At 31.8% G+C, this 19707-nt stretch overlaps 1 protein-coding gene across 1 annotated transcript; it reads right to left on the bottom strand.

The window, feature by feature from the left end:
- Window positions 1–14331: 14331 nt before the first annotated feature.
- On the bottom strand, window positions 14332–19277 carry LOC139497719 (C-type lectin domain family 4 member E-like). The gene is made up of 4 exons (XM_071285953.1): window positions 19152–19277; window positions 17702–17792; window positions 14858–15059; window positions 14332–14389 (listed from the first exon to the last, which is right to left on the bottom strand). The coding sequence occupies exons 1-4, from the start codon at window positions 19275–19277 to the stop codon at window positions 14365–14367; spliced, it is 444 nt and encodes a 147-aa protein (XP_071142054.1). The 3' UTR covers window positions 14332–14364.
- Window positions 19278–19707: the final 430 nt, after the last annotated feature.

The following is a 19707-nucleotide window of genomic DNA, read 5'->3' on the forward strand; positions in this document are numbered from 1 at the left end:
TTTCCATCAATATTTGGTGTGATTTTTTTTCATCTTAAATCGACGAACGTTTTTCTCTTTTTAAATAACTTTAGATTTGATCCGGGTTTTTATCAATTCTGCAGAATCAGTTATGACGTAGACAGTAATCATTCTAATCGTAATCATGTTCATTGACCATAACGACGATGAAAGCACATCATATAATGACGTTTCGACATCATATAATGAATTTAACCGAACCACATGATATAAGATTACAAGCACTTAATATAATGACACAACCACATCATATAAAGATGTTTGCACATAATATAAGGGAAAATGCACATCATATAAGGATATTTGCACATCATATATATATTTGCACATCATATAAGGACATTTGCACATCATAAAAAATTATAAGTACATTTGCACATCATATGAGTACATTTGCACATCATATAAGTACATTTGCACATCATATAAGTATGAATGCACATCATATAAGAACATTTGGACATCATATAAGTATTTATGCACATCATATAAAGATATTTGGACATCATATGAAGATGTTTGGACATCATATAAAGATACTTGCACATAATATAAGTATATTTGCATGTCATATAATGTCAAGTGCACATCATATAAAGGTAAGTGCACATCATATAATGACAAGTGCACATCATATAATGACAAGTGCACATCATATGAAGGTAAATGCACATCATATAATGAAAAATGGTCATAACAAGACAGTTTTGGCGTTCCATATTCCCGGCCATTAGCGGTCAGGGTTACTACATTTTCATTTCTTCAGTTAACCATTGATGTTAAAATTCAGGATCATCTTTAGGAAATTGAAATATATGGCCGTGTTTACACCAAATAAATCCATACCAATACAGACACTCTGATGCATCTAGAAATGTTTTATGGCATGGTAGGATCTAGTTATATTCAAGAAAAAAATTGAAAAACTTACCTGGGTTTTGATGTGCATTGTTTCCAGTCTGCAGAAGATAGCAAAGTAAACAATTATTATATGAGGAGAGCTTCTCAAACCTCCTTCCCAAATTAGTGTATTTTTGCACCTTCTGCAGAAATAAAAAACGAATAGCAAAATCCAGAAAAGTGTATGATTTTCTGAAACATAGAAGGCTTTATTTTAATTTAATTATCTAGTTCCTTTCATGTCTAAAGTTTTTTCCAGGTGCACAGGGTTGTCTGTACTTAAATAAAATTTGTGGTGTAAATACTACCATATTAGCCAAAGGGTTATGATGAACCCTAAAGGAAGATAATCTATATTTTATATGATATTATTAGTTACACCCATAGTGTGCTAGTGAAATAATATGATGCATATGAGTTAGTATATTCCATATGGGGTGAGAGCGAATAGCAAACGGTGTAACGAATTTATCTTACCGACTATTTAAACATGGGGTATGTAGACTAGTGGCCTATCAAAGTGACCAAGTCTTTAATACTTAGTATCTTAAAAGAACCTACTTAAATTGGTCTATACAAAAGTAAATGTCAACAACAACAACTTGTCAGCTTTAAATGTGTTTCATGAATGTATTTCAATCGTTCATGATCAATTTCAACGTTTGTTGAAACATTTCTGAATTTTCCTCAACACCGTGTTGACGTAACACCACTACGAACCGTGTATTAAAATAAGCTCGTCTATTAACCCCATATGCTTTTAATCAATCATATTCCTAGAAATGTATAGGAGGTAAGATAAACACAAAGATGATCTGTCGTCTAGTGTTGTCTAGTAAAGATAACAGTGATCTTACTTGTCGTAACCTTTAATCTGAACAAGCTTAATAACATTATATTCAATATCCAAGTGTTATTTCCAGCAAGTGCAATCATCTGTAGATGTTTACAGCCTATTAACTATTGACATAATGTATCCTGTTTGTACCATACATGTAAACATCGGAAATTGTTTTTTGTGTTTCTATTTACTTCGAATGATTTATTATTTGCTACATGTCTCACATCAACGTCGTACTTAGACTCATAGAAATAGTTCAGACGTACTCAGTTAACACAGCTAGAAGTCTACAATTGTTTAAACATTTTCCGTTGTTGTCAATTTCATTGCATTGTAATAGACAAAAAAGCATTTTTGAAGTGTATTCTATATTCGTTTGAAGCCATAATTTTACTGAAAAATTTCTTTAATAAGATCATCTGATAAAAGAAGAATAATTAACCGAAGAGTCACCGAATAACTAATTTTACTATAAGGATAAAATAAGAAAACATCGGGATGGCACGCATAGTTTAGCCAAATATCAGTTATTTTGTATTTTTATTAGGTCATAATGTTCCCGTTATATATGGTTTTTAAATCATTATTGTTCGCATCATTTGAAAGCCAATTGTTTAGGGTCTATATGCGTCAAAATATATACGGTTGCTTTGAATCTTAAATCAAGTTCTAAAAGATCAGGAAAAAAAATAAAATCAAAATCAACAATTTTCGAAATTCAAATTGTCTATGTAAAAGGCTAAATCATAGCTTTTCAAAAAAAAAATTGGTTGCCAGGTGCTTTTTCAAACAAATACGGTTGGATTTACTTTCAGAAATTTATCAAAATCAGAATCATATCTTTTTGATATTCAATGTTCCATGTCAATGTTAAGGTCAAAGTCATTCCCAAAAGATATGTTTTCTATGTAGTTTTCTCGTTAAAAATTGTTCATTACAGTACTGTATCAAATGGCAAAATCAAATTCTCAAGCACTGAAACGAATGGAAAACAAATGGCATATTCCTGACTTGGTACAGGCATTTCTTTATGTAGAAAATTGTTCATTAAACCAGGCTTTGTAGCTAGCTGAACCTCTCAATTGTATGACAGTCGAATAAAATTACCAAATTGAACTACCGCAGACAATTTCAAGTCTCAGAAAAAGACACACGGATAACAATCATGATGACGCCTATAAGTGCAATTACAACCTTAAAGTAGGTGTCTTCCCGAACTTACAGTTAAGATGGTTACGGCAGCCATTTTGAAATTTTCAAACACTTACTACCCATATAAGCACACCAGAAAAGATTTCTGTGAGGTGTTAGAACGACTTTTCTTTTTCCCTTTTTATGCTGTTTTCATTGCAATGGTGGCCCTATTATTAATCTGTAAACTTGCTTTGTTGTTGCTTTATATATTCTTGTATGATTAATATAAAAAAAAAAAAATAGTGTCACCGTCTATAAGTATATGATTTATTAACCAATATATCAGCTTGTTTGTAGAGACTTACGTCAGAAATGACTTTTCATGGTTCATTGCTGTAAATGAAAATTTCATCTGAATAAGAAGTTTCTTTTTTAATGACACTATGATACATGTAGTTTAAAAAAGCAAAACCAAATCAGACGGCTAAAGTATATAAAGGCAACAGTAGTATACCGCTGTTCAAACTCATAAATCAATGAACAAAAGACAAAATCGGGGTAACAAACTAAAACTGACGGAAACGCATAAATATAAGAAGAGAACAACGACACAACACTACAATGTAACTAACACACACAGAAACGGACCAAGCATCAGACAAAATCCCACGAGAATAGCAAATATAACATCAAAACCAAATACATGAATTTGGGATAGACAAGTACCGTGACACGTCTTTTCGCAATGTCAATTTACACTCAAAAATAAGAGAAAACAAACGACGCAACGTTAAATTGTAACACACACAGACACGAACTATAATATAACAATGGCCATATTCCTGACTTGGTTTCCTAAATTGACCGTAGTATTCATTATAGTCATTACACACACTATTTACTCGAATGATTTAATCACGTATATGACCGTTTGGTGACTCACGACAATTAGTTTAGGTCATTAATTTACGTCAACACTTTCAGATAATGTAACACGATAAAAAGCTATATTCACTCTGCAACGTGTCTCATCATATGTTTTCTTAACAGCGGAATAATTGCATTGTGATTAGTACTTTATGTTTTTAATAATTATAGTGTACTATGGTGTTTGAAAAGAGTATGTCCAGTTATGTAGCATTTAGTCAGCTGACCATTGCAAATTATTTCGAAAGTGTGAACTTAAGGTCATTACATATTCGGTCGTTGCACATGCACTAGAACAAACATTTTAGAAATATATAGCTGGAGTTTGTCTACATAGATGAAATGAAGTCTAATCTGTAGTTTTGCTGACCCTTTCGGAGCACCTAGGAATTATCCCGGTTTGTGAAGAGTTCGTGTTGATCCGTCTGTAGTTGTGATTTGTGTACTTTTTATCTTTTCGTGGCTTTCGTTTTTTGCCGTGGGATTGTCAGTCTGTTTCGATTTATGAGTTTATATGTCCCTTTGGTATCTTCAGCCTCCCTTTGATTGATGTGTAACAAAAAAAAGTCGTTGACCCTATAGTTATTTTACATCACTTACCTTTATGTGCAACGACATAAATATAAAATCAACGGCTCGACATGGCAATATAGCAAATTAACTCTTCCTTGACCTTAATTGGTTATTACCGTTTATCAACAATTGCCTATTTTTAATCCTAGAGTCTTAATTCGTTACAACATAACGTACTCAGAATCATATTTTTATTAGATTTATTGCTGTACTAGTAAATGAAAATAATAATCTGTATAACATGTATAAGAAACTTATGTTTGAATGACACTTTAATAAATGTAGTGTAAAAACCTAAAATAAATCAGACGACTAAAGTACGTAATATTGTCCTAAATTTACCGTAGTATTCATTATAGTCATTACACACACTATTTACTCGAATGATTTAATCACGTATATGACCGTTTGGTGACTCAATTAGTTTAGGTCAGTAATTTACGTCAACACTTTCAGATAATGTAACATGATAAAAAGCTATATTCACTCTGCAACGTGTCTCATCATATGTTTTCTTAACAGCGGAATAATTGCATTGTGATTAGTACTTTCTGTTTTTAATAATTATATTGTACTATGGTGTTTGAAAAGAGTATGTCCAGTTATGTAGCATTTAGTCAGCTGACCATTGCAAATTATTTCGAAAGTGTGAACTTAAGGTCATTACATATTCGGTCGTTGCACATGCACTAGAACAAACATTTTAGAAATATATAGCTGGAGTTTGTCTACATAGATGAAATGAAGTCTAATCTGTAGTTTTGCTAACCCTTTCGGAGCACCTAGGAATTATCCCGGTTTGTGAAGAGTTCGTGTTGATCCGTCTGTAGTTGTGATTTGTGTACTTTTTATCTTTTCGTGGCTTTCGTTTTTTGCCGTGGGATTGTCAGTCTGTTTCGATTTATGAGTTTATATGTCCCTTTGGTATCTTCAGCCTCCCTTTGATTGATGTGTAACAAAAAAAAGTCGGTGACCCTATAGTTATTTTACATCACTTAACTTTATGTGCAACGACATAAATATAAAATCAACGGCTCGACATGGCAATATAGCAAATTAACTCTTCCTTGACCTTAATTGGTTATTACCGTTTATCAACAATTGCCTATTTTTAATCCTAGAGTCTTAATTCGTTACAATATAACGTACTCAGAATCATATTTTTATTAGATTTATTGCTGTACTGGTAAATGAAAATAATAATCTGTATAACATGTATAAGAAACTTATGTTTGAATGACACTTTAATAAATGTAGTGTAAAATCCTAAAATAAATCAGACGACTAAAGTACGTAATATTGTCCTAAATTTACCGTAGTATTCATTATAGTCATTACACATGCTATTTACTCGAATGATTTAATCACGTATATGACCGTTTGGTGACTCAATTAGTTTAGGTCAGTAATATACGTCAACACTTTCAGATAATGTAACACGATAAAAAGCTATATTCACTCTGCAACGTGTCTCATCATATGTTTTCTTAACAGCGGAATAATTTCATTGTGATTAGTACTAAATGTATTCACAATTACAGTGTACATAGATGATTTAAAGTTGTATTTCATTAAGGCAGCTGACCATTACAGATTATTATGAAAGTGCGATCTTCAGGTCATTACAAATTCGGTTATTACCTATATGTATCTACACTGGAACAGACATTTTAGAAATATATAGCTGGAGTTCGTCTATATAGATAAAGTTTAATCTAATCTTTAGTTTTAGAGTTGTTCATTTGTTGCAGTCTGTTTCTTGGTAGTAACATGTTTTCTTACTTTGATTATCACTTGTGGGTTTTGTCCTATTGTAATTTTATTCGGTTATTAAAATCATAATAAGTATGACCACTGACTGAACTGAATTATTTTTTTTTATGATTATTGTTCTTGATGTAAACGAATTAAATAAATGTTAATTAAAGTCAATAATCAATACTTTATTACAAACACAATCTGTTAAAATCAAAAACTTTTTTTGAATGTCATTTAAGATGGGTTTGCTTGTATTTGGTTTTTTTTTTTTTTTTGCATAATTTTTTTGCATGATACATAAACAACAAATGGTATTACATTTCCCCTCACAATTACAGACGACCTTCTGACAATTATCACAGAATATTTTCCCCAAATACTGAATATGTTTAGGGGAATATATGAAATAACATAAAAAACTACTAAATTTCAATTATCAGTTAAATTTGATCATTTTTAGATTTCAACATTATAAGCAAAACAAACTGGAGAAATGGCCATTCCTCTTTCTGCGAGCGATCATTAATGTGGTCAATGCCATGGAACATAGTTATTGGAAATATATTGTACGAAATTCAGCAAGAACATCGTCTGAATAAATTACAAATGCTCGGATTTCAAGAATTCGCACTTTAGCGAACGTTTTGTTTTTAGGGATGTCTTCAGCACACTTTTCCAAAATTTACAAAGAAAAACGACTGAAATTGTACCTTCATTGCTTATGCGGTCTCCATCATAAATTGGTTGACCAATTCCATGAGTCGGTGTCTCAATCCACCTACGACATATTTTCTCACTGTTAGATCTTTGGATACCAGTAAAGTCGTCTGAAATGTAATTTACTGACTGTGCCCGATTTCCGATTGTGAAACTTTGACCGAGTGTATATTCGCATGGCGAGTGATACATGCATAGAAGGAGACGCTTATTTCGGTCTCACTCGTTTACGAGATCTCGTGACTCCCTCAGTTGTCGTATGATACCTTGGTGTGTCTCTTTCTAATCGATTGGTGAGATTTTAACATCGATAAACTTTTGTCACCTTAATTTAAACGTCCTTTGCACTTGTGTTGTGTTGTTTTCTTGCTGTTGTCTTCGGACTGGCGTTTGCATTTTGTTCATTCTAATATTTTAAAACCCATGTTCGCATCAAATACATCCAAAGTAACAATATTTCTCATCGAGTAGAACATTTTTTTAGTATTCTCTAAGTTTATAAACTGACAATTTCGATTCAAGGTATCTCTATGAGCTCGTCTATGTTTTACGATATTCACTCATTCACACTTGGAAGCACATTATGGAATTAATAGTAATGACAACTTTTCTTTTAGATTCCGTAGGTTCATTATGATTCATTTAAAGTTTGACTATATAAGTTAACTTCATTATGATTCAGTGAAGTTTTAATTATAAATTAACCTCATTATGAAGTAAATTTAAATAATAAATGTAATAGGTATTGGTTCTTATAAGTATACATTGAGTCGATCGACCCGATCCTACTACAAATCTGTTTATCCCAAATATCTACTAGTATATATGCGAATTTCAATTTGTACGAGAGATCCTACTAAAATCCATTTTTTACTGTAACATACACAATTATTAAGCACGCTTACTTATTATAAGCATTTGCTGGTTTACATTAGGAGTGACTAGAAAATACGGATATTTAAGTAGCGATTACATTGTAAAATGGTTCTTCGAAATAAAAATTACTGCTATTTACCTGATTAAGTTTAGATAAAGTCATAGCAGTAGTTACAAGTTGATTAATGAATAAATTGAACAGCTGTTTAAGGAGCTTGTATTTAAATGACCTTTAGTTACTGTGTAGCCTTCTGTAACTTCTAGATTGGTACTTTCTGTTATTTATCCTGATCTTAAAGTGTTTTTGCATGATGAAGACAGGATGATTTAAGAAATTTCAAACTGATGTTAATGATTTTTTTTCTTATGTTACGCTGTAACTTAACTGGTATAAGGGATGAGCGTCACACTGTTTTTTAAAATAAATCATGCTTTTGATTTTCTCTTTTCTCTATGCGAGCAGCGTCCCTTCGGCCCTCGACCAAACGTTATTCAAAGCACATATTACTGAACACAACTACTGTACCATATAATATAATCTTTACGATAAACAGTCAGTATAACATTGTATAAGTTTGTTAAAGACCTTCAATTATAGCAAACGTCGGCTTGGTTGAAGTGCACACGATTGGCTTAAAAGGACACTAAGAATCAATAAAGGCAACAGTAATATACCGCTGTTCGAACTTCATCATGATCATTCTAACGTTAATAAAATGCATGAAAGTCTCCTTTATGGCAGCTCTGCAGCCTTGTATACTTAATTATCAAACCAAATATTTTATCATTACACAATGATTATCTGTAGAGGATCAACCTTCATTAGTAGTGGAAAATAGACACATAAAGGTTGAGAAACACGGACCTGTTAAAAACCGGTTGTGAACAAAGATCCTCCACAAATAAATGCTCTACTAGTGACACTCGCTGGTTAACTAAAACATTGTAAAAAGGAAACTAACCTCTTTTGTTGTAAACAGTAGTTTTCATCCCTCTTTAAATGTCAAACTCAATTCCGAATATTAAGAAGACTGTAATGTATCCGTTATTCCAGGTTCAAAGGGAAAAATGCAATCAACAAATAAAAAAAACAAAGAATGTGTCCCAAGTACACGGATGACCCACTCGCACTATCATTTTCTATGTTCAGTGGACCGTGAAATTTGGGTCAAAATTAGACTTCAACTTCTTCAAAAACTACCTTGACCAAAAACTTTAACCTGAAGCGAACGGACGCACAGACGGACGAACGGACGGACAGACGGATGGACGAACGGAGGCACAGACCAGAAAACATAATGGCCCTCTACTATCGTAGGTGGGGCATAAAACAAGTTTGATTATTTAATTATTCAATGAGAGGGTTACATAGAATCTTTCGACTGTGTGAGTTGGAGAGTAATGTAAAAATAAAAAATATGTTGAGAAACAAACATTAAAAAAGGTATAAGCAAATGTAAAACTGATTAATAATATACCATTAAAGCAACCCTCTTCCCAGTACTTGCTGTGGGCTAACCAATAAACAAGTTAAATGCAATCACAAATTGTGCACTTGTAACGTTAGATGACAAATTATATTCGTTACTGATTCAAATTCTACAGACTCGTGGTAATATTCGTGGACATTACTCATCACAGGCTATTCAAACCCTGACAAATACTTCTGTAGAAGAGGGATGAAAGATACCAAAGGGACAGTCAAACTCATAAATCTAAAACAAACTGACAACGCCTTGGCTAAAAATTAAAAAGACAAACAAACAACAGCACACACGACACAACATAGAAAACTAAAGAATAAACAACACGAACCCCACCAAAAACTAGGGGTGATCTCAGGTGCTCCGGAAGGGTAAGCAGATCCTGCCCCACATGTGGCACCCGTCGTGTTGCTTATGTGATTACAAATATCTATAGATGACAAAAGGCGTTTTACCACCATTATGTCCCCCCTTTTATCTTTTGTTCAAATTGAACTTTTCAAAATAAATGGGCATGATTTATCTTTGTTTCAAATAAAGAAATACTTGGCATGAGTAAAGTTTTATCCAGTCCAGTACTGCAGACACAATTTCACATAACATTTCATTGCATATAAAACCATCCCTGGACGTTAACCAATCAAATATCCATCCTTTTCTTTCTTGTTTACACGCTTTAGTAACCATGTTACCTCAATTTTCCAAATTATTTTAAAGAAACACAAAATAAATAAGAATGGTGCTTTGAAACACCCAAGATATATGTTTATGACTCAGGAATGATTTATTGCAATGAAACTGTCAAACTCAAGGGGATATTTCTTTTCGACCATTTTTCGTATGCAACCGGATGTGACGTACTTGGATTTGGTGGTAATACACCAACAGTGTAATTAAAAAAAGTATAAATCTCTAATATGGATTAGAATACGTTCAATATCTGCAATATTTTAGCTCAAAAAGTCTGAACAGAGACAAAACCAAATTACCCCAAAGATAACGATATCCTTGTTCATGTTGTTATTTCTGATACATAAATCAAACCAATTAAATCCGAGATTTTCATCAAGAGGATAATATAAACATTTAACCTCAAGAATATAAAATTTAAACATTCCAATTGTTCTTGTTCATCGTATTCTTTACAAGTATAGATCTGCTAATAATGAAATAACTGAAAACTTGGTATCGTAAACAATAAACTGATGTATGCTGTTTCTGACTATATTATATCTCCAAGGATCAATAATGTTCGATTTTGCATTTCGGAATCGTATTTAAACATTAGATTTACCATGAAATTCAGGTTACATAGCCTTTAAACAAAACAAAGGTTAGGGAAGCGCTCCTTCTCTTTACGACACATATGTGTTTGTTCTAGTAGGCAAAGCCTCGAACAACATTTTTAAATGCCAAACAAATGCTTATTTAAAATACCTGATTAAACACTTGGTAATAAAAAAATCTTGGTTTCCCACATATACGTCTTCTTCCCAAACGAATGAGAACAAATAAGGATTTGTGAAATAATTTAAAAAAGAAATATGAACATTTTCCGTCTGTGTTGTCATCGTAAATTTAAGTGTTTTAATGCAATTTGAAAATGCAAGCCGGTATAAATGATCCATTTTGATAAAATATCCAGTGTTTGGTTCATCTAAAGCGCTCGTAACTTATTGATTGGCATAATTCTCAATCTAGAATCTATGAGAAACGTAATGATGTCAAATTTCCAATGGTCAACTTTCTATTTCCCAGTATTATCATACACTCTAGCACTCTGTGCCATCGTTTGTCGTTTACATATCCTAGTTAGTACATTATGCTCATACATTTTTACAAGATGCGGACGTCCTTAACAGTGGTTTGCTCTTACATTTTCAGTAACAAAGTTCTCAATTATGATTTTTACTTTTTATGAACAAACATCCTATACGTATTGACAATCGATCAATGGCTTAACAACTTCTGTTAAAGTTTATACTCTAGAGACGATAGGATTCAGATTTGAGAACTAAAAAACTTAATTTATATCAGGACGCAAACGTTTGAGTTTTTTTCTTCATACTATGGAACAATGTTTCTGTTTTTTTAAGTACAAATACGATTTAATTTTTGAATTCGAAATAACAATTAAAATGTTATCATACATGATCACGTAAAATATATAATATTGCATTTTGTGTCGCTTCTTTTCCTTCCACAATAAATCATTCATCATGCCTCTGTGTCCTAGGGGTACTGTGCATAGTAGTATTTGTCATGCTCGCTGATGATTATTAGGTTTTGGTTATTTTGGGAGGTAAACGAAAATAAAGGCGTCCTGATTTTGTTTCCGTCATTGGACGGACTTTTAAGTTATAGTTAAGATTGCCGTTTAGAACTGTTTAAAATAACACAGAATTTTTGTTAAATTAACAAACAAATCTATGGAAAAAAGTAAAAACACAAAAATACTGAACTCCGAGGAAAATTCAAAAAGGAAAATCAAAAATCAAAAGGCAAAATCAAAAGTCCAAACACATCAAACGAATGGATAACAACTGTCATATTCCTGACTTGGTACAGGCATTTTCTAATGTAGAAAATGGTGGATTGAACCTGGTTTTATAGCTAGCTAAACCTCTTGTATGACAGTCGCATCAAATTCCATTACATTGTCAACGATGCATGAACAAAACAAACATACTCAAAGAGTAAAAATGTCAAAAATAGGGGTACAACAGTCAATATTGTGTTATCATCTTAATATCACTACATAAACAACAAATGTAACAAAGTAGCACAAAAAGGCATACATCAAATTTAACATTCTCATTTTGCTTTTCTTATACGGCTGAATTTATCTATGTAAAGTCTACCCATAAATGAAAGAAGGTTTTCATTACTGGTGTAAAATTGCGCGTTTGAAATTCGCACAGGTAGACATAAAAATAATTTTGTCGTATGACGGCATACATAAATGCAGGCTCACGTAAAGTAGATATAACAAAAAACAGACTTACAGTAAAAATAATAAATAAAATAATGGTGTGGTTCAAAGTATGACGGGACACATAAGTACAGTTTCACGTCAAATACGGCTGAATTTATCTATGTAAAGTCTACCCATAAATGATAGAAGGTTTTCATTACTGGTGTAAAATTGCGCGTTTGAAATTCGCACAGGTAGACATAAAAATAATTTTGTCGTATGACGGCATACATAAATGCAGACTCACGTAAAGTAGATATAACAAAAACCAGATTTAACAGTAAAAGTAATAATAATAAATAAAACAATGCATGCATTGTTGCGATTCTAATAAGGTAAAGACTCATACTGAACACTCTGACATCATTTCAGTGAAATATGGCGTGTTTAGCACAAATCGCATTGTGACATGTTCGATTTAGAGTGGTTGTAGCTTATTGAGTATGTTATTATAGCCCTATTCAAATGACGTAATAAGCACCCCATATTTAATTAATTTGCTTTTAAAAAGTCAACATCTTATTAAATTTGACAAAAATCAGATTTCAGCAAAATATGATGGTGTTGTCCACAACTCGCAATGTTTAATTAGTATTTTATTATGGTTTTATTCATAATTCCATATTTTTTTTTACAAATATCACATTATTATCCGATTCCATTAACGGAATCCGTTCCGAGTGACTACAATTGAAAAGGTTTACATATCGATTATTCTGTCTTCTGCACAATAAACCAAAAAGCATAGTGACAAAGCAACTCGACAACTACTAATTTTTGCGTTCATTTTACTACAAATAGTTGACCTTTCAGTTGACATTCTTTAGATTTACATCCGATATTTTGAAATTCAAAACGTAAAATTGACATCGTTTCATGTTTAAGATACTTTTGATACCTTTCCTGAAAATTTTTTCAAACTTCATCTTACAACAGTTTACTTTCTATCAACCACGCTCCAAATGGCTGCAATTTCGCGGGTGTGTTCTAGTGATTTTAAAATTTCATTATGTATGAAATCCTCATCAGGACGATTCGTTTGTAAAAGTAATGTTTATAGTGCCTAACAAGATTGTGTGAGGGAATTCGATGTTTGCTATACCACTGTTCATTTCAACACACTTTATGACAATACTCCTGTACCAATCGAAATGAAATATTTTGCAGTGTTTTGAAAAATGATTTTGCTTTGTAGAAACGTATTGTTTTCGAAACATTTTATGTTTTAAAAGGATAAATTTTCTGTATAAAGTCAATAATTATGTGGACTTTTGAAGCCCAAACTTTGTACGGCCTTAAATACATAAATGAAAGATAAAAAAACTGTACCAATACAGAACGACATGTTAATGAAATTATAGCAAAACTTTTGGTTTACAAATTTTTATTCGTTATCGCTAAAAAATAGATATTGAATATCTTACATTTTCTCCCTACCCAGTTTACCCCTATTACTTATTATAATGTGGACCGGTCATTGTTATTAAATATTACGCAATTTGATTGGGTGAAGTTATAATTGGTTTACCTTCAAACTGTTTATACTTTTCATACATGACTATTGATTAAATCAGGACGTGCATACAGTAACTAAAATGACCTTCAAACTGGACACTGGATGAGTCCATGTTATGTTTTATCAATGAAAGTATACGTATGAAAGGTAAGAAATGCCAATTCTCCTATTTTCACAAAATTTTCAAAATACACAGTAAATAGATTATTTTTAATAGTCAATTGCGGAGAAAAACAGAAAAAGTTTTCAAATAAGACGTTTTATTCCAATCAACAAGTCATTTTTCGGAGAGAAATGCCGAAATACACTTTACGCACCGCTACGCTAGGTAAAATTATTATTCATCTTTTCAAAAAAAACAACATTTTTCAGTCTCATTGGAACATGCTAATTACAAATAATCCCAAACTAAGTAAGTCATTAAATAAAGTCAAAACATGTCCGATCTACCTATTTTTAGAGCAAAAAAGTCAATACGATCGTTTTAAGGTCAATTTCGTCTACCTCACAAAATCTTGTTAGGCACTATAGTAGATGAAAATGTTTAATGAAACATTCAAGTTGGTTTATATTGTAATCACGTAGCTACTACACAAAAATTCGACAGATGTAACTTTCATATTTATTCACGCAAATATGCACATTACCCGACTATTGGCAACTCAAAGCTGAAACAGAATAAAAGCTTTGTTTTATGTGTTTATAATAATGAGGTATTCTTGTTATAATACTTTATGATAATGATATAGATAAGATTATCAATAATAATTATAATAACAACAAGTATTGATAATGATAGGAAATACTCGATCTTGCAGCCTTTATAGTATTCCAACACTTACATATCAAAATAACTGATAGTACCAAATGAATTTTTTTTTAACAATCGCATATTGAATTTTAGGACATATATGATAAAGATTTGAAAAAAGGGCATTGGTTGCATTTATTCAGTTTTTACACATTTTATATACCGCATGTTACACATCTGCATGTGATATTGTTGATGCATTTTAATTTTTGATTCCCTGATTCAAATACGTTATGATACACAATGTAGATAAAAACTACACAAATTATTTGATATTAACTGATGTGTTTTTTTTATTTTGCCTTATACAATTTAATCATATTACCTTCTTTCACAAACAAATTTGTATGTCCGATTACAAGGTGCATCGTTCCAGAGGCCGTTATTAGTCATTAGGCAGTCTTCTTCGCCATAGACATTGTTTGGTTCTCCAGGATACCAGTTGGAGTAATGAATTATCTCTGCTATTGATGCCCACTCCCACTTACCCTCCGCAAATTCGTCAGTTCCATCCAACCAAAAGTCCCCTTTAAAAAAAGAATTCATATTTGGTATCAGGTAATACTATGTGCATTGAATATATATGATGGAATGAACAGAAATCTGCCATTTCTAATTGGCCCACTGTATAATAAGTTATCCTCTTGTTCTTTTATACTTTTATTATAAACAGAACATGGTTACTTGAAATAAAATGGCTGAAATGAAAAAATCATTTGCTAGATGATGCTACATCAGTACTATTGATTTGAATAATATAATTGAGCGTTATATCACAAATTAGTACACAAGAACAGATTGCCAAAAAAGCAACCCGGTAAAACATTGATCAGTAATTTAAATCAAAATATTATAGCAAATCAGCCATGCAGTTAATAAAGATATACATGATATTTGTCGAATCTCTTGAAAAAATGCCTGAATCAAACATATAGTTTAAGTGGACTTCATGTCAGTTAGACAACTTGACCAATAGAAATTAACAATGCGGGTCGGTAAAAAAACAAAAAAAATACGACAAAACAGAAGACTTAAGCTTCCCAATAGTGAACGTTCTATTTATATGTAGCAACATTCCAATAGCGCCTGAATATGGAGTATATATCTCCCATTTCATACGATATTACAGAGCTTGCACTCTCTAAAATTATTCCCTTGTAACAGTCGGAAACCAGGTTGAAATAGAACAAAAGAATCGAAGCTCTTTGTTAGAGAAGGCGATAAATGTTTACAGTATTGTTTACTATAGTGACCAAATTTTTAAAAGTAAATAGAAACAAACAAAATTGCAATTTTCTTCTCAATTACGAGGTGTTTTATTTTAAAAACACCATTTGCATAAGTTTTCAAATTATCTAGTACATAGTTAAGCAGAACAATTCGATATCAAGTCGACGACATGGGTATCTTTCAAGTTGGATGAAGAAAATGCATAACCTCCGATTTTTATGAAAAAATTACCACGGACGGAAACCATATCAATCTATTTGTTCAGTAATTTTCGTGTCTGCCCTTCTATTATGTGACTGAAGAAAAAAATCAAAAAAATGGGTAACAATTGTATCGAAAAGAGAAAATCGAGTGCACCTTTTTATGTCAGGGCGTGTTTGAGTTGAGTATTTTGTCTTGATATCGTACAAAGTAAGAATATTTCATACATCGTCTCGCTTCAGATTCTATCATTTTTATATATTAAAGCTACAGGTTGACTTTATAACACAAAAAATCACAGTACTAAAAGATGAAATATATGGGTCAAGTGAAATACATTTCTAATGAGTCACAAAAACAGAGAAGATGTGTTCGAATAGCTATTTTCTTTTACTGGAAGTACTTGACGACAGTCTTTCAAGTTGGATGATGAAAATGCATATCTTCGAAAAATTCTAATTTTTTGTGTGTGATTACTAGGGTTTATAGTCTTCATACACTAAACAAATCTAGTCTGCCCTTCCACGAAGTAATTAATTCGATTTTTTTTAAATGTTTATGAATTTTCGAAAATTCCACCTGACAACCGATCAGACAATAGTTTTAAGTTGAATCAATGCAGACAAGATTATTAACTGATGCTCATTAGCTAGTTGATACATTTGTCTTTTAAAATACACCTGACATATAAGGATCGTAATGGTGCAATGTGGATAAATTTATCGGTTTCCAAGAGCAATATTGGTAGCGCGTCATCCCTACAATGGCTTCCATTTCTACGATTGTGAAAATGAACTGGCGTAATGGGGAGATAATTTTGACAAAGTAGACTTCTGACTGGTAAGAGGGTAGCTGCTCACAAGTTTATCCCGAATATGACCTACGGAGTTATCACCGGTTTTGTACTTACGTGAGCAACACATCGGGTGCCACATATGGAGCTGGATCCGCTGACCCTTCCAGAGCACATTTTAATGGGGTTTTTGCTACTCAAGTTTGAGTTTTCTATTTCAATGTAGTCATATTTCAGCAGCGACTGCCTATGGAGTATATATAACCCAGTTGAAACGATATTCCAGGGCTTGCATTTTCTATCATGATTTCCTTGATAGAGGGTTGCTGCTCACAAGGAAGCTATTAAACCAAGAGTTCCAAGTGGGAAAGTTTAGATCATGGCATCGGAAAATTTACGGACGTCATCATAAGTTGGTGGACAGTTATGGACTTCCTGCTTCACAGATGTCGACGAATACGATCCAATTGTCATAACCACTACCCGTCTTCCATTTCTTGAATATGAACTAACTTATAAGACTTATCGTTGAGTTTGCGTTTACATGATCAGCACGAAGAATGCAACATATGGTGCGGATCTGTTACCCTTCAGGAGCACAGAGATCACACCCGTTTTTTGTAAGATTCATGTTATTCTGTCTTCAGTTTTCGTTGCTTTGTTTTTTATCTTGCTGTTCTTTTTTTTTTTTTTTTTTTACCTTGGCGTTGCCAGTTTGTTTTCGACTTAGAGTTTGTATGTCACATAATAAGATTCGACTATCTTTCAATACAAGAATATAGGGGTTTATTTTTTTTAGCTCTTGTTGTTTGATCTGTATACATCTTAGCATAACATAATTATGGTATATAAAATTTGTGAAAAGTAAGAGATAACAATAGCATAAGTAGTTTGCAGATTGTCAATTTTCCCAAGCCAATTTTTAATATATTTGATATTTCTAACCTCTCAGTTTAAGTATTTCGCCAGCAATAAATTTATTTTCAGTTTCAGTTTCGATGACAACCAATTCAGCTGTGTGGGCTCTACAGGAAGCCTGTAAAACAAACATTTTTTTTACAAATAAAATCGGCTATAGCGAACGTTTATAAAGAATCCCCGATCAAATTTATCAAACATACATGACAAAATGTCATGATATAGCAAATTCGCTCTGATATAACGATGTATTACTTAATCTCAGTAATCAATATGCACAAGGAACAACAGAAATTTTTTTTTTCCAAAATACGCATACGGTCGGACTGTACGTATACGGTCTGCCTAATATCCTAATATTAGGAAGTTGGTCAAGTTTATTGGATACAAATGTATATTACAGATCAACATAACTTAAATCTCAAATTGATATAAAAAGTTCAATTGTAATTGAAATAAAAACTTAATATTTTAATTATATAAAAATCACGCTAATTTACCTGTATTAAGCATGTCAGTAATACATTAATTGAATTATACTTACTGAAATTGAAGTTATCGGAAGTAAACATAATGTGGGAAGACATTTTTTAGAATATCTAGGAACTTTACAAAAAAATACAAATGCAAAGGAACATGCATAAACAAAACATGTAAATGTAAAAAAAAAAAATATGACGTTTTTTGTTGTAGCAAGTGTCACCTTGGGCGAGAGTACAAAAATAGGATTCAGATTTACAATTAATCAAATATTAAATTTCAATTGATAGCTTATTCACTTTATTCTTCTCGTTATAATAATAACAATTTGTAAAATAAAAAAAAAAAGATATTGATAAATGTTTGTTTAAATTTAACCCATTTGATCCCAAAACATGTATGTCAGCTCGTACTTGACCGTACGTGTATACGTATACGGTCAAAATACTCATATGGTCTGGAACATTTATATAACGAATTACGTTAACAGCGAAGTTATACAACTGGTCCCTGGAGATTTGTTAAAACTTACTTTTTCTGATTTAATAATTCTATTATTTGAAATATATACAGCTGTTATAATTACTATTGTATTAAACCTTAGATTCTAACAGCGTAATAAACACAATTTTTGATTTCTGTAAGTAATTTAAATGTTCAGTGCTATTTATATCATTTTATTTTACTTTATTATTGTTAAAAAAAACCTTATAAATGCATAATTTTGTCTTCAAAAGACGAATCACGATAAATCAATATTTCATTTTATTCAAATTAAATTTGACTAACGATGGTCAATTTAGATATTAGTAGAACACAAGAAAATTAAACCATAGGTTGAATATAAATATATCATAAAGGGAATTTCAATGAATCACAATATTTGGCCGAAAGAATCTGATAAAGATAGCTAAGGATCCTCCTAGGTTTATAGTATCCAATAGTAATACATTAATATAATACACAATGCAAACTGTCTATAATGAAAATGAATTACCGATGCTGCAACCCAGTTCCTGGAATCAGTGCTAAAGTAGTAACACTTGTTCAAATAATGTTTCCATCCAAACTGGCATTCAGAGCTCACAAATGCCAATCCGGAAACTAAAAAAAAGCATAACATTTTGTTTTACAAAGTTATTATTGTTAGTGGTTAACATGGTTAAAGAGAATTCAAACTCATAAGTCGAAATTAAACTGAAAAACACCATGACTTAAAAGAAGAAAAAAAAAAGACCTCAAGGGCAAGCAAACCCTGCTCCACATGCGACATCCGACACCTGTGGTAGGATTGTAATATAATTCACTGTGAATCAAGACATATCAATTCAATATTAATTTATTTTTGAGTCATAGACTGATCGAAAAAAAAGCAACCACCTAAAATTGTAAATGATTTAATGGAGATGGTTTTACAATGTTTTACTACTTTCTTGAAATCTGAGCCATTTACAAGTTGAGTAAGTTATGCTTTTCTGTATTGAGCAAATAAGTTTCCTATCAAAATAATAACAAAGCAATTGTGCCTACATGTATAAAAAAAATTCAACTAA

This window comes from Mytilus edulis, chromosome 12 (assembly GCF_963676685.1).
Source record: "Mytilus edulis chromosome 12, xbMytEdul2.2, whole genome shotgun sequence".
NCBI lineage: Eukaryota > Metazoa > Mollusca > Bivalvia > Mytilida > Mytilidae > Mytilus > Mytilus edulis.

Excerpts from the sequence above, each read along its gene's own strand:
- LOC139497719 (XM_071285953.1), bottom strand. The coding sequence starts at position 19,277 with ATGTTATGCTTTTTTTTAGTTTCCGGATTGGCATTTGTGAGCTCTGAA. Across the intron at positions 15,060-17,701 it reads CGAAATACTTAAACTGAGAG|GGGACTTTTGGTTGGATGGA; the intron begins GTTAGAAATATC and ends CTTTTTTTAAAG. Across the intron at positions 14,390-14,857 it reads AAATTTGTTTGTGAAAGAAG|CTTTGAGTTGCCAATAGTCG; the intron begins GTAATATGATTA and ends ATTCTGTTTCAG.